Source organism: Schistocerca piceifrons, chromosome 3, assembly GCF_021461385.2.
Source record: "Schistocerca piceifrons isolate TAMUIC-IGC-003096 chromosome 3, iqSchPice1.1, whole genome shotgun sequence".
NCBI lineage: Eukaryota > Metazoa > Arthropoda > Insecta > Orthoptera > Acrididae > Schistocerca > Schistocerca piceifrons.
This window is the reverse complement of record NC_060140.1, coordinates 745,000,723-745,015,913: the sequence shown is the minus strand read 5'-3', so window position 1 is coordinate 745,015,913 and position 15,191 is coordinate 745,000,723. Positions and strand designations below refer to the sequence as shown.

Here is a 15,191-nt window from a genome sequence, read left to right as displayed (position 1 = left end):
TTAGTAACAAGTAACACACACTTGTTAGCCTACAAGTGAGATCAAAGCAATACCGAAAAATATCCATAACTAAAATACCGGTATCGGTTTTAAATAGTCTGTTTTTCCCATCCCTGGTGTCGGAGGTCAGTGTTGCCGGCCAAAACTGCTGGCACTTGCGAAGCAGGCAGCACAGCGAGTACATCAAATTCGAGGAAGAACCGATCCGCTGCCTGCTAGTTCATACCACTCTACCCCCTAAAGGTCAGTCGCAAAGCTACTTGTTTCGGGTAGTGATCACAATCGTACAAAATTTGAGGAAATGTCGTTTTTCGCGCATTAGACTGTAATTATTACTTATTTTCCGCTGCTGGATAGTCTCGGCTGTTATACTATTTTCGAGGGGTAGTTGACGTGCATGAACACAAGCCAACAACATGTCCAGCCATATGCGTATAGCTGGGAAACATGAAACTTACGACAAGTATTATTCCTTTTTTAAGCGTGACTGCTTGTCGCAAGTTTTGTATTTGCCGCCCTGTACTAGGATCTGGGGAGCCTGATGGTTTGTGCTCGTGCATGTCAAATACCGCTTGAAAATATGATGGGAAGTCGTCGACAGGTATATGAGTAACTCCAAGGCTACCTCAAGAACGTCTGCGGAGACCCTTGTTGTTCGTGTTGTATATTAACGAGCTTGCAGACAATGCTAACAGTAACCTCAAACTTTTCGCAAATCCTGCATTTAACACGTCGAAAACTGTGCACCTAGCGGAATAAAGAAAAAGAAAAAATACTACATTATCAGGGAGTCACAAATGGAATCGGCCAACTCAAACAACAAACAAATACCCGGGTATAACCATCAGTACAGAGCGAGGTGGCGCAGTGGTTAACACACTGGACTCGCATTCTGGAGGACGACGGTTCAATCCCGCGTCCGGCCATCATGATTTAGATTCTCCGTGGTTTACCTAAATCGCTTCAGGCAAATGCCAGGATGGTTCCTTTGACAGGGCACGGCCGACTTCCTTCCCCATCCTTCCCTAATCCAATGAGACCGATGACCTCGCTGTTTGTTCTCTTCCCCCAAATCAATCCAATCGATTAACCATCAGTAGGGAAACGAAATGAAACGGTTAGAAGGGTTCAGTCGTTGATAAAGCAGACTTTAGTTTATTGAACGGATATTAGGGAAATGTAATTAGTCTACTAAGGATATTCCTTACAAAATACCCGTGCGACCCACCCTATACAATTGCTCCAGTGTGTTGGACTAATTGAACGTATACAAAGAAGGGCAGCACAGGTGATCATAGGTTGGTTTTATTCGTGGAAGAACGTCACGGAGGTTCTGAAGAAAGTGAACTAGCAGACGCTTGAAGATAGACACAAATTATCCAAAGAAAGCCTGCTTACAAAATGTCAAGATCTAAAACGAAACTTCCTGGAAGATTTAAACTGTGTGCCGGACCGAGACTCGAACTCGGGACCTTTGCCTTTCGCGGGCAAGTGTTGTACCATCTGCGCTGCCCAAGCACGACACACGAACCCGTCCTCACAGCTCCAATTCCGCCAGTACCTCGTCTCCTATCTTCCAAGCTTAACAGGAGCTCTTCTGCGAACCTTGCAGAACTAGCACTCCTGGAAGAAAAGGTATTGCGGAGACATGGCTTATCCACAGCCTAGGGGATGTTTCCAGAATGAGATTTTCACTCTGCTGCGGAGTGTGCGCTTATATGAAACTTCCTGGCAGATTAAAACTGTGAGGACGGGTCGTCAGTCGTGCTTGGGTACCTACACGGAAGAGCACTTGTCCGCGAAAGGCAAAGGATCCGACTTCGAGTCTCGGTCCGGCACACAGTTTTGATCTGCCAGGAAGTTTCACATCAGCACACACTCACCTGCAGAGTGAAAATCTCATTTTCAAGATCTAGGTTTAAATGAGTAATGAAGGAGTACACACTGTCTGATCATATTTATCCGGACATGCCTATGTAATGCGGAATCGGCCACTAGATGTCAAGAGAGTTGAACCCACCAGTTTAATAGAAGGTGGGGAGTATTTTCTTGTCAGTAGAGAAACAGTAAAAGCAGAATGGGTCAATGAAGAGAGCTCAGTGTCTCAGAACTTGAACTAGTCGTCGAATGTTACCTGAGTAACAGTCTGCCCCGATAGCTGAATGGTCAGCGTGAGGGATTGCCATCCTACGGGCCCGGGTTCGATTCCCAGCTGGGTTGGGGATTTTCTCCGCTCAGGGACTGGGTGTTGTCTTCATCATCATTTCATCCCCATCCAGCGCGCAGGTCGCCCAACGTGGCGTCGACTGTAAGAAGACCTGCACTGAAGGTGGCCGGACCATCCCCGTAAGGGGCCTCCCGCCCAATGACGCCAAACGCTCATTTCCATTTACCTGAGTAACAAATCCGTCAGGGACATTTCAACCCTTCTACAGCTACCCAGTCGAATGTTGGACATGTGACTGCGAATTAGAAATGTGAAGAAACGACCACAGCTAAATCAATAGGAGGCAGACTTCATGTTCTGGTGGACAGGAACCATCGCGCATCGTGGAGGGTGTTTGTACAGAATTACATGAAATAAGCGGAAATGATCACTCGTGAGTTCAAGAGTCCTACCAGCAATCTAGCTAAGACAACGACTGTGTGTGGGGAGTTAAAAAGAATGCAATACAATGGTAGAACAGCTTCTCAAAAGTCACGCATGTCTGCTTGAGGTGGCCTAAAGAGCGTCGTGACTGGACAGCTGATGACTGGAAAAAGAGTGATTTGGAATGATGGAGCATGCTATATCCAGTGGCAATCCTACGGAAGGGTTTGGTTTGGCGAATGCCTGGAGAACGTTACCTACCATCATGTGTAGTGTCAACAACGGAGCACGGAGTAGACTGTGTTTTGGGTGTTATCCTCATAATGAGCTCAAGAGAACGCTAAATGTGCAAGGATATTAATACATTTTACAGCACTGTGTGCTGCATACAGCAGAGGAACAGTTCGGAGACGATAACTGATTGTATCAGGATTATAATACATCCTGTCATAAAGCAGCATCAGTGAGGCAATGATTCGTGGACAATATCATTCCTGAAATCGACAGGCCTGCCCAGACTTCCGACGGAAACCCAGTGGAACACTATTGGGGTGAGCTGGAACGTCACCTTTGCTCCAAGCCCCAGAGTCAGACATCACTACTTTCTCCGGTTTCGGCTCTTGAGAAAGCCTGGGCTGCCATTCCTCCACAGACATTCAGACACCTGACGAGAGCGTCCGTACCAGAATTCAAACTGTCATAAAGGCGAAGGGTGGACACAGCTCATATTAATGTCCACTAACAGGTGCCCGGATACTTTTGACCCCATAGCATACTGAAAGACCTTCACATCACTCCCACAGGCCTCGCGAAGACAAGATTAGACTAGACAGAACACGCACAAAGGCGTTTAAACAATTATTCTTCATGCGCACCGTACAGGAATTGACTGTGATGAAGCTCTAATACGAGGGTTGTTCGGAAAGTAAGGAACGATCGGTCGCGAAATGGAAACTACAGTGAAAATCAAAACTGTTTTCTTTGCACATTTAGCTACACCTTCCAGGTACTTCTATACATAGTCGCCGCTCCGACTTAGACATTTGGCGGAGCTTTATACCAAATTTCCAACACCATTGTCATAGAAGGCAGCTGTCTGTGGTTTCCGATAATTCTCTACACTAGTCTATAGCGGGTAGCCTGCGCCCAAGTGTTGCCTTCGTATCCAGCATTTCATGTGAACAGAGATGATTCTCAGGACGAGACAATTGAGGTTGTGTTGTGAGTGATCGAACACTTCCCATCGAAAAGGCTGCAGAAGCGTCTTCACTGGTCCTGGACAGTGCAGCTGAGAATTGCAATGAAGAAGGAAGTGCGTGGCAGTTGTGATAGGTGGGCTGCATTCACTAAGGCGAAGCCTCTCAGTGGGCCCTCCTACTTGGCGGGAGACATTCTTGTTCTAGGCACCTTTACTTGCTCACAGTGCGCTCACAGCTGAAAAGAGCATCTTGATGCGATCGACGGACATATTAGAGACACTACCCGAAACGTCTGTGAAAAGCCTCATAGGATTTTCACAGTGGTTTCCATTTCGCAGCCGATCGTTCCTCACTTTCCGAATAGCCCTCGTAAGTGGCACAAAGGGACGTACCCTCTGCCATCCACTTCACAATGGTTTGCAGGGTATAGATGCAAATGTAGCTGTGAACAGTCATAATTGCCTGACAGTGTCAATCAGAGAATTCCAGCAATTGAGGGCACAATATATTTTGTTATCATAAATCACAGAGTTGTTATAAAGGAAGAGTAGAAGCGAACCGAATGGCGCATTTGCTGGTGCAGGCGCCACTAACCGTGACGTTGAAGGGTGCTGTCTCCGGCACCTCGCTGTGTTCGACGGCTAGCTCCGTGGGAGGAGTGGGCGAAAGCTCCTCTAGGCCCATGCCCTCCACATCGATGCTGTTGGTCTCGACCTCGTCGTGGTCGTGGTCGTCGCTGGCGGGGTCTCTGTATCGCAGCAGGGCGGCGCTGTGCAGCTGTTTGGAGCCGCAGCCGGGTACCGTGTTGGCCAGGACGCGGTACGTGCCGTCTGCATGCTCCGTGCGGATCACCACGTCGGCGCGCTCCCCTGCGTCCCAATCAAGAAACACAAATGTAGCTCGCTCACCGTTGTGTACACGTGTCACAATGCTAAGCCAAACATGTCACTGTGGGTGAGAGCGGGGCCTCAAGAAAGAATGGCAGAGCGTGTGTTTTATATCAGTGTAATAAATATATTCCATCCCTAAACAAATCGTTCCAAAATAAGTAAAGTACACTCCTTCCTCTCTTCACCGGCCCAGCACTGGTAGAGTCCTTTTCCCACAAATCCCTAGGAGGATGTGGCGGTCGGGTGACTTAGGTTAGTCCAAGTGTCCTTTCTTTCACACCATTTTCTTAGCTTAGTAGAGATAGGCGAACTGACTTTTCTTTACCACCAAAATTCAAACTTGGCGCCAGTTCCTAGGAAGAGGTGGCGGTCGGGTGACTTAGGTTAGTGGGGGTAGCTCAGGTGACCTATCTTCCTGTGATTTTCTTAAGTTAGGAGAGGTGTGGTGCATTATGCTGTTGGAATTTGAACTTTCCGCTAGGGGGCGTGGCTGATGGCGTTTCTGGGGGGGCGGGGGGCGTGATACTTTCCTGCCATCTTGGATAGTGGTACTTTTGTGCAGAAACCGACTTGGGGTTGGGTGACGTCATGGCCGCCACCTTGGATGATGTCATCAACTGATGTCACAGCTGCCATCTGGGATGACGTCATCAACTGATGTCAGTTAATGTCGTCATCGCCGCCATCTTGGATAACGGTACTTTGGCACGGAACCGGCCTTACCCCAATACTGTCAGAGATTTACCGATTTTTTTATTCGCTTCAGTTATGTCTCAAAAAACGTGTTTTTGGCAGTTACGTTTAACAGACACACTGCAAAAACTGTTAAAATGTAACTCAAGAAACAAAATCAAATTTGCGAACAACCGACTTAACCAAGCAAACATCATTAGCAAGCAAGGCACGAGTTAGCAATTGAAGGTAACAGTACATGTTTAACGTCCATATTTCATTTAATCGTTCAAGAAACTTCCTAGGTGAAGACATTTACGTTACCACATTTTACCCTCTAGCGATACAAAATTAGCATATCAAGAACGGTTAGTGCTAAAAATAAAGTATCTTTAACAATATCAGATCGTTAGCACTAAATGTCGATTAAGGACGCATCAAAGCATAATAAAGAGATACAGAAGCGGGGAAGGGTTAACCACTCTGTTGATACCCTTTCCCTGTAAACAGTTATCTGTGGAAATCAACGACTCCCTTAATCCGCGTACACACTGTCACTGTAAACATGTTTCTGTTGGAGATGTTCCATGTGGTGTATTGTAACATGTGTCATACTTTGGTTCTTTCCACAATGGGGTTCAAATGGCTCTGAGCACTATGGGGCTTAACATCTGAGGTCATCAGTCCCCTAGAACTTAGAACTACTTAAACCTAACTAATCTAAGGACATCACACACATCCATGCCCGAGGCAGGATTCCAACCTGCGACCGTAGAGGTCGTGCGGTTCCAGACTGAAGTCCCTAGAACCGCTCGGCCACACCGGCCGGCTTTCCACAATGAGGGGCAAACATTTTCTCGTGGTGTATTCGCATCGTCTGCTACATTCTGTTTAAAGACAAGGACCTGTGATGATATGTCGTGCTGCATTATTAATACCAGAAGGTTCACGCGAACAAAAGAAAGGCGTCGTCGTCGTTGGACTAAGCCACACTACACGATAACTGGCGGGAATAACTTAGTATGGGAGCTGGACAGTGATTCTACTGTTATCATGTATGTGCAGGCCATTTCTCCAGCAGTCACTGTCCGTGTGTTGTTCGCAAGTTCTGTTTCTGGAAGATTAACTGCACATATTTTGTAGCGATGCGCTAATTCTTGTATGTACAAACAGTACCTTTCGTTGCAAACATCAGTATTTTGGTATGATTTGGTTATTATTTCTAACAGTGCACTCGTTTTAAAACATAAACTATGACATTAGTGAATCTAAAAATGTAGTGGTTTTTCAGCAGGGTTTTATCTACCGCGGTATGGTATTTCTTATAGATACAGTACATTTTGTTGGAAACCGGCAAAACTGCAATGCCTATAAAATTTGCTGTGGCGTCACTAATATGTCATGATTTCATTATTTCTACGAATTTATTCGTTCCTAGCGCATATCCTAAGACATAAAACACACACACGAACACACACATCTATATCTACATCTACATGGATACTCGGCAAATCACATTTAAGTGCCTGGCAGAGGGTTCATCGAACCACTTTCACATTTCTGTATTATTCCAATCTCGTTTAGCGCACGGAAAGAATGAACGCCTATATCTTTCCGTACGAGCTGTGATTTCCCTTATTTTATCGTGGTGATCCTTCCTCCCTGTGTCGGTCGGGTCAACAAAATATTTTCGCATTCGGAGGAGAAAGTTGGTGATTGGAATTTCGTGAGAAGATTCCGTCGCAACGAAAAACCCCTTTCTTATAACGATTTCCAGCCCAAATCCTGTATCATTTCTGTGACACTCTCTCCCATATTTCGCGATAATACAAAACGTGCTGCCTTTCTTTGAACTTTTTCGATGCACTCCGTCAGTTCTATCTGCTAAGGATCCCACACCTCGCAGCAGTAATCTAAAAGAGGACGGAGAAGCGTAGTGTAGGCAGTCTCCTTAGTAGATCTGTTACATTTTCTAAGTGTCTTGCCAATAAAACGTAGTCTTTGGTTAGCCTTCCCCCACAACATGTTCTATGTGTTCCTCTCAATTTAAGTGGTTCGTAATTGTAATTCCTAGGTATTTAGTTGAATTTACGACTTTTAGATTAGACTGATTTATCGTGTAACCGAAGTTTAACGAGTTCCTTTTAGCACTCTTGTGGATGACCTCACACTTTTCGTTATTCAGGGTCAACTGCCAGTTTTCGCACCATTCAGATATTTTTTCTAAATCGTTTTGCAGTTTGTTTTGATCTCCTGATGACTTTATTAGTCGATAAACGACAGCGTCATCTGCAAAGAACCGAAGACGGCTGCTCAGATTGTCTCCCAGATCTTTTATACAGATAAGGAACAGCAAAGGGTCTATAACACTACCTTCGGGAACGCCAGAAATCACTTATGTTTCACTCGATGACTTTCCGTCAATTACTACGAACTGTGACCTCTCTGACAGGAAATCACAAATCCAGTCACATAAGTGAGACGATATTCCATAAGCACGCAATTTCAATACGAGCCGCTTGTGTGGTACAGTGCCAAAAGCCTTCCGGAAACCCAGAAATACGGAATCGATCTGAAATCCCTTGTCAATAGCACTCAACACTTCATGTGAATAAAGAGCTAGTTGTGTTTCACAGGAACGATGTTTTCTAAACCCATGTTGACTGTGTGTCAATAGACAGTTTTCTTCGAGGTAATTCATAATGTTCGAACACAATATATGTTCTAAAATCCTGCTACATATCGACGTTTACGACATGGGTCTGTAATTTAGTGGATTATTCATACTACCTTTCTTGAATATTGGTGCGACCTGTGCAACTTTCCAGTCTTTGGGTAAGGATCTTTCGTCGAGCGAACGGTTGTATATGATTGTTAAGTATGGAGCTAACGCATCAGTATACTCCGAAAGGAACCTAACTGGTATAGAATCTGGACCAGAAGACTTGCTTTTATTAAGTAATTTACGTTGCTTCACTACTCCGAGGATACTTACTTCTACGTTACTTATGATGGGAGTAGTAATGTAATGGTGACTGAAGAATTATAAGCAATTCGGATATTCTGCACACATACCGCACTGGTATTGCTGTGACTATCATGAAATCAACACAATGTGGTGTTGACGTTACGTTAATAACAATAGGTCACACTCACGTAATTGGATGAAGTAAGTAAAATTTGTTAAATATACGAGAAATGTGGAAAAATGAGAATACTTTGTCTGTCTGGGAGTGGTCTCTGCTGCCACCACGAATGACGAAAACCACATCTAATATTAAATAGTTATTAACAAATAGAACTGCAGTGACATGAATTAAAGTAATTGCAATAATTTGTTATTAACAAATAGATACAGGCTGGACGTCCCCCTATGCTGCACAGCTCCAGTGTGATGCTACCTACTCAACTGCCCCAATTGTAAAAGATTAAGGTGGGGAGGGGGTGCTTGAATCTCATTGGTCCAGGGGGAGGAGGGGGAGGAGAGGGAGTGGAGGGGTGGGATGGGGTTGCCCTGGATGAACTAGAAAAATTGCCGGTAGTTTCTTGGGGAGAGGGGAGTGGGGGGGGGGGGAGGGTGACCTCTGTTGTTACACTACTGGCCATTAAAATTGCTACACCACGAAGATGACGTGCTACAGACGCGAAATTTAACCGACAGTAAGAAGATGCTGTAATATGCAAATCATTAGCTTCTCAGAGCATTCACACAAAGTTGGCGCCGGTGGCGACATCTACAACGTGCTGACATGAGGAAAGTTTCCAACCGATTTATCATACACAAACAGCAGTTGGCCGGCGTTGCCTGGTGAAACGTTGTTATGATGCCTCGTGTAAGGACTAGAAATGCGTACCATCACGTTTCCGACTTTGATAAAGGTCGGATTGTAGCCTATCGCGATTGCGGTTTATCGTATCGCGACATTGCTGCTCGCGTTGGTCGAGGTCCAATGACTGTTAGCAGAATATGGAATCGGTGGGTTCAGGACGGTGATACGGAACGCCGTGCTGGATCCCAACGGCCTCGTATGACTAGCAGTCGAGATAGAAATGGAAATGTCGTGTGGCTAGGGCCTCCCGTCGGGTAGACCGTTCGCCTGGTGCAGGTCTTTCGATTTGACGCCACTTCGGCGACCTGCGCGTCGATGGGGATGAAATGATGATGATTAGGACAACACAACACCCAGTCCCTGAGCGCAGAAAATTTCCGACCCAGCCGGGAATCGAACCCGGGCTCTTAGGATTGACAGTCTGTCACGCTGACCACTCAGCTACCGAGGCGGACAGCAGTCGAGATGACAGACATCTTATCCGCATGGCTGTAACGGATCGTGCAGCCACGTCTCGATCCCTGAGTCAACAGATGGGCACGTTTGCAAGACAACAACCATCTGCACGAACAGTTCGACGACGTTTGCAGCAGCATGGACTATCAGCTTCGGTTACCCTTGACGCTGCAGCACAGACAGGAGCGCGTGCGATGGTGTACCCAACGACGAACCTGGGTGCACGAATGGCAAAACGTCATTTTTTCGGATGAATCCAGGTTCTGTTTAGGGTATCACGATGGTCGCATCCTTGTTTGGCGACATCGCGATGAACGCATATTGGAAGCGTGTATTCGTCATCGCCATACTGGCGTATCACCCGGAGTGATTGTATGGGGTGCCATTGGTTACACGTCTCGGTCACCTCTTGTTCGCATTGACGGCACTTTGAACAGTGGACGTAACATTTCAGATGTGTTACGACCCGTGGCTGTACCCTTCATTCGATCCCTGCGAAACCCTACATTTCGGCAGGATAATGCACAACCGCATGTTGCAGGTCCTGTACGGGCCTTTCTGGATACAGAAAATGTTCGATCGCTCCCCTGGCCAGCACATTCTCCAGATCTCTCACCAATTGAAAACGTCTGGTCAATGGTGGCCGAGCAACTGGCTCGTCACAATACGCCAATCACTACCCTTGATGAAGTGTGGTATCGTGTTGAAGCTGCATGGGCAGCTGTACCTGTACACGCCATCCAAGCTGTGTTTGACTCAATGCCCAGGCGTATCAAGGCCGTTATTACGACTGGAGGTGGTTGTTCTGGGTGCTGATTTCTCAGGATCTATGTACCCAAGTTGCGTGAAAATGTAATCACATGTCAGTTGTATATAATATATTTGTCCAATGAATACCCGTTTATCATCTGCATTTCTTCCTGGTGTAGCAAGTTTTAATGGCCAGTAGTGTAGTTCTCACCCGTGTAAGGAAGTCCTTATCAGTGACCTTTATCTAAGCTCGTGGAAACCGTGCTAATCTACTCGCGTTCCGTTGCGACGAAGCTAACGGCTTTGTTTCTGTAGGGGTGTGGAGCGACCACGCGCCTGTAGACTGCTCTCAGTCGGCGACTGCTTGTCCGTGTGGTAGCGTGTGAGACCTAGCTACGCTGTCGCCTTCGGCAGTGCTCTGTTGGGTCTGTGTACAGGTGGAGGAGCGAGGCGACTCACCAGAGGCGAGAACGGCGGAGGTGGCGAGCTGCGGCTTGACGGGCGCGCCGTCCAGCGCCACGAGCAGCATGCGGTGACCCTCGACGGTAACGTTGACCGCGCAGTGGCCGCCGCCGCCGGCGTTCACCACGCGGAACCGGTAGCGCCGGCCCGCCGACACCCAGAACGTGTGCAGCGGGAGGTCCCCGGAGCCCTGGTGACACGCACGTTTTGCTGTGTTAGGATGGTCAAGCAGCACTCCCCGTGCACGGAAACAATATGGCAAGTGCCCCGTCAATTACAGTGGAACCTTATTAACGTGGATCATCGGTTCATCTGGACCGTTTTTCTTTAATACAGTAACTATCAGTATTTGTTACTTCCTACGTAACAGAGTCACTAAATTAAAATTCATTCAGTCACCACAAACAGATCCTGGAAAGGTGTCAGTCAACAAGTCGACATTTAAAGAAAAAATGGTTCAAATGGCTCTGAGCACTATGGGACTCAACTTCTGAGGCCATCAGTCCCCTAGAACTTAGAACTAATTAAACCTAACTAAACTAAGGACATCACACACATCCGTGCCCGAGGCAGGATTCGAACCTGCGACCGTAGCGGTCGTACGGATTCCAGACTGTGGCGCCTAGAACCGCTCGGCCACCCCAGCCGGCTGACATTTAAAGAAACAGTAATATCAGGAATTGAGTCCGCCTTGACGCAAAATACTTTGTTATTCGTTTATTTCTTTACTATCCCAAACTAGTTTCGGCGACAAATATCACCATCATCAGTGGTTTTTTTTAAATACTAAAACATGCAGAAAATGGCATGATTGTAAAAACACAGTAAAACATTACATTTTTACAATTCGTCTTTTGAAATATAGTTTGTGACTGGTACCGATATGTGGATGACATAATCTGTCTTGTACATGAAACACATAACAGGATAGAAGAGCTACACAGTAACATCAACACAGTACACCCACAAATCCACTTCACAATGGAAATAGAAAACAACAACAAACTAAATTTCTTGGATCTTACAATCACAAGAAAGAACTACCAACACGAATTCTCCATCCATAGAAAACCCACATCCAGAACCACTGTTATCCACAGCTCATCCAACCACCGCCGCCCAGCGTGGCCGTGCGGTTCTAGGCGCTACAGTCTGGAGCCGAGCGACCGCTGCGGTCGCAGGTTCGAATCCTGCCTCGGGCACGGATGTGTGTGATGTCCTTAGGATAGTTAGGTTTAATTAGTTCTAAGTTCTAGGGGACTGATGACCTCAGAAGTTAAGTCGCATAGTGCTCAGAGCCATTTGAACCATTTTGAACCATCCAACCATCCGACAGTGCATAAATATGCCAGTTTCACACACATGCTCCCCAGGATAAACAGAACAACTCCTCAACCAGAAAACTACACACAGGAGCTAAATATAATCAAACAAATTGCTGTTGAAAACGACTACAAAACAGATATCATAAACAAACTCAACAAGGTAAAACGGAAACATGCAGTACACACAGACAACACAGCAGACCACACCACTTCAGAAAAAAGAGAGATATGGTACACACTAACACACAATAACAAAATATCACGTAGAATAGGAAACATATTGAAAAAGCAAGGGATCTCAATAACATTCAGAACAAACAATACAGTTCAGAAAAGACTAAGACCAGTCAGAAAAACCTGAGACAAATTCAGCAACGCTGGAATATATCAACTCACTTGCAACTCCTGTCAGGCCCACTACATAGGACAAACAAGCAGAAATTTCCGAACGAGGTACACAGAGCACATGAGAGCTCTAAAGAGTGACAGCACACATTCAACTTTTGCAGAACATCTAATGGACAAAAACCATAACCCCACTAATATCGAAAACGATCTACGCATTCTGAGAAACAGCAACAGTCTATACCGACAACTAACAATAGAAGAAAATTACTACATACAAAAGGCTATAGTCGAAGGGAAAAATGTAATAAATGAAAACACAATACTCTGCAACAACACACTCTTTACCGCTCTGAGAGAACTGACCAAGGACACAGAACAGAAAGCACACACACGCAAAAGAACCACTTCCACATTACACACAGAGACATAGATAATGAAGAGAAGTAGTCGTAATTCGAGTTACAGTTTTTCATAGCCTTTCTCGCCACATGCGATACGCCTCTCGCGACACGTGAGAATAGCAAGATGGCGTAATATTCTGGATCAGAAACAAAGTGCAAAAGTTTTATTTTTCTGTGTATAAAAGCAGATACATACCATCCAACGGACGTGAGTACACGGATTTCTAAGCAACACCTCATAACACACCAAATAACTGGTTTCCACAACACGACCACAAACTCAAGTATATACTGCTAACATACGAAGTTCACCTTTTAGTATTTGTTTACTAACAGCCGCTCACATGGTTTGCAGATGACATGATGTTCGCTAAGTAAAAAGACGGCAACAGAAAAAAGCGCAAAGAAAAATATGTCGCAAACAGCGCCAATAATTGCTTAAAACATGCTGTAACATACAATAAATAAGATAGTATGAAAGTATCAATAGAAAACTATATTTCAAAAGACGAATTGTAAAAATGTAATAACGTTTTCTGTGTTTGTAGAGTCATGCCATTTTCTGCATGCTTTAGATTAAAACAACCACACTAATGATGGTGATATTTGTCGCTTAAACTAGTTTGGAATAATAAAGAAATAAACGAATAACAAGGTGTTTTGTATCAAGGCGGACTCAATTCCTGATATTACTGTTTTTCTGTGCAAACACGGACCAAATGGAAGAGTTCCAAGATAATAATAATAAGTCGACATTTAGCTTTACTGTACCGTACTGCCACGTGTGTTGCGACCGTAAGATGACGTCAAAGAGAAAGAAGGTGGTAGTCTCCACGAGCAGGAGGTAACATGCACCGCGCAGGATAGATGAAGGAGAATTGTTCAAAAACATTGCTGCTGGATCTGGAATTGAATAATATGAAAATGATGTTCATGTATAAGTGTTGGAGACGTAAATCAGTGGCTGCAAAATGACAATGACACTGGCTGCAGTTTGATTTTTCATGACGAAATCGAGCCATTTCGTGTCCTGCAGACAGTGACGGTAGTGTGATGGATTAGCTGACGAAGCTGGTACTGTCTGAAGACATTGTGATACGCACAGAGTCAACAATGCAGCTGGACAAAATAATGGTTCACGTGGAATGCCAGGCAGTAACAACGTTCGGCCGAAACGCCTGCATAAAGGTGTCGCACATAAATGATGTACGAATCTGGCTCATAAGAAAATTACCGATTTTTCAGTGTAGGAACACACGATTATTTCAATATCTGATCAATGTTTGTGTGAAAATTAAGTATAATTTTTGTGCCGTTACGTGAAAGTAAATATATCGTGTATGTTTATCACATATCATTCTAATTTCTTCTGACTTCCCGGATTATCTGAATGACCTATCGTCCCACCCTAATCCGGATCAACGGGGTTCCACTACAATCAACAAACAGGCATTAGACAGAGGGGAAACAAAGAATAATACTGTTCTTTATTCTCCTATACCCATTCAACAAATAAAAGAAATTTCAATAAAGTAAAATGCACTTTTTGTTAAATAGTCACTACAATACGTAAGTTCTTAACTCTTGAACACTAAAACGGGGAAAACATGACATTGCTACCAAACCATTGTAAATTTTGCTACTCCAGTTTTATTAAAAGGAAATCATTAATTATAGGTCATGCACTCTTTAGTTAAAATTATTAGATCAACGGTGGCATGTTACATACCAAATTAAGTGCAAAAGGTCCTGGTTTATACCCTGCTCAAACGTCAATTTTATGTGGACTTCGTAATCCAGGGTTACGTAACATAATAACACAATATTTTATTAAATAATAGTAGTCAGTTTAACGTTATTCTCCCTCCACGAACCATGGAATTTGAGATGGAATGGTGATTTGCTTACTTCAACGGTGCAGATATCCATACTATAAGTGAAAACACACCTGCAGATTCTCTTCGATGTTCTGAAGGTAGCAGGAATAAAAGAAGGGGAATGAAAGGTTATCTGCAACGTGTACAGAAACTGGGACACTGTTTATGAATCCAAGGATGTGGAAAGGAAGTAATAGTTGAGAAGGTGGTGGGAAAAGGTTTTAGCCTATACCCGATCTTATTCAGCTCATACATCGAGAAAGCTGTGAAGGAAACAAATAGCAAATTTGGAAATGGAATTAAAATCCAGGAAGGAGAAATAAAATCTAAGATTAGCGAAGACATTTTAATTCTGTCGTACACGACAAAGGATTTGGAAGAGCAGTTTAAC

At 44.7% G+C, this 15,191-nt stretch overlaps 1 protein-coding gene across 2 annotated transcripts in view; it reads right to left on the bottom strand.

Annotated features, from left to right (window-relative positions):
- The window catches only part of LOC124789364 (laccase-6-like), a 389,375-nt gene that overhangs the window by 98,059 nt on the left and 276,125 nt on the right, over positions 1-15,191 (bottom strand). For both annotated transcript variants that reach the window (XM_047256690.1, XM_047256691.1), the window contains exons 6-7: positions 10,847-11,039; positions 4,384-4,658 (exon numbers count right to left, since the gene is read on the bottom strand). In XM_047256690.1, the coding sequence (XP_047112646.1) occupies positions 4,384-4,658; positions 10,847-11,039 (468 nt within the window). The remainder of the gene's footprint in view (positions 1-4,383; positions 4,659-10,846; positions 11,040-15,191) is intronic.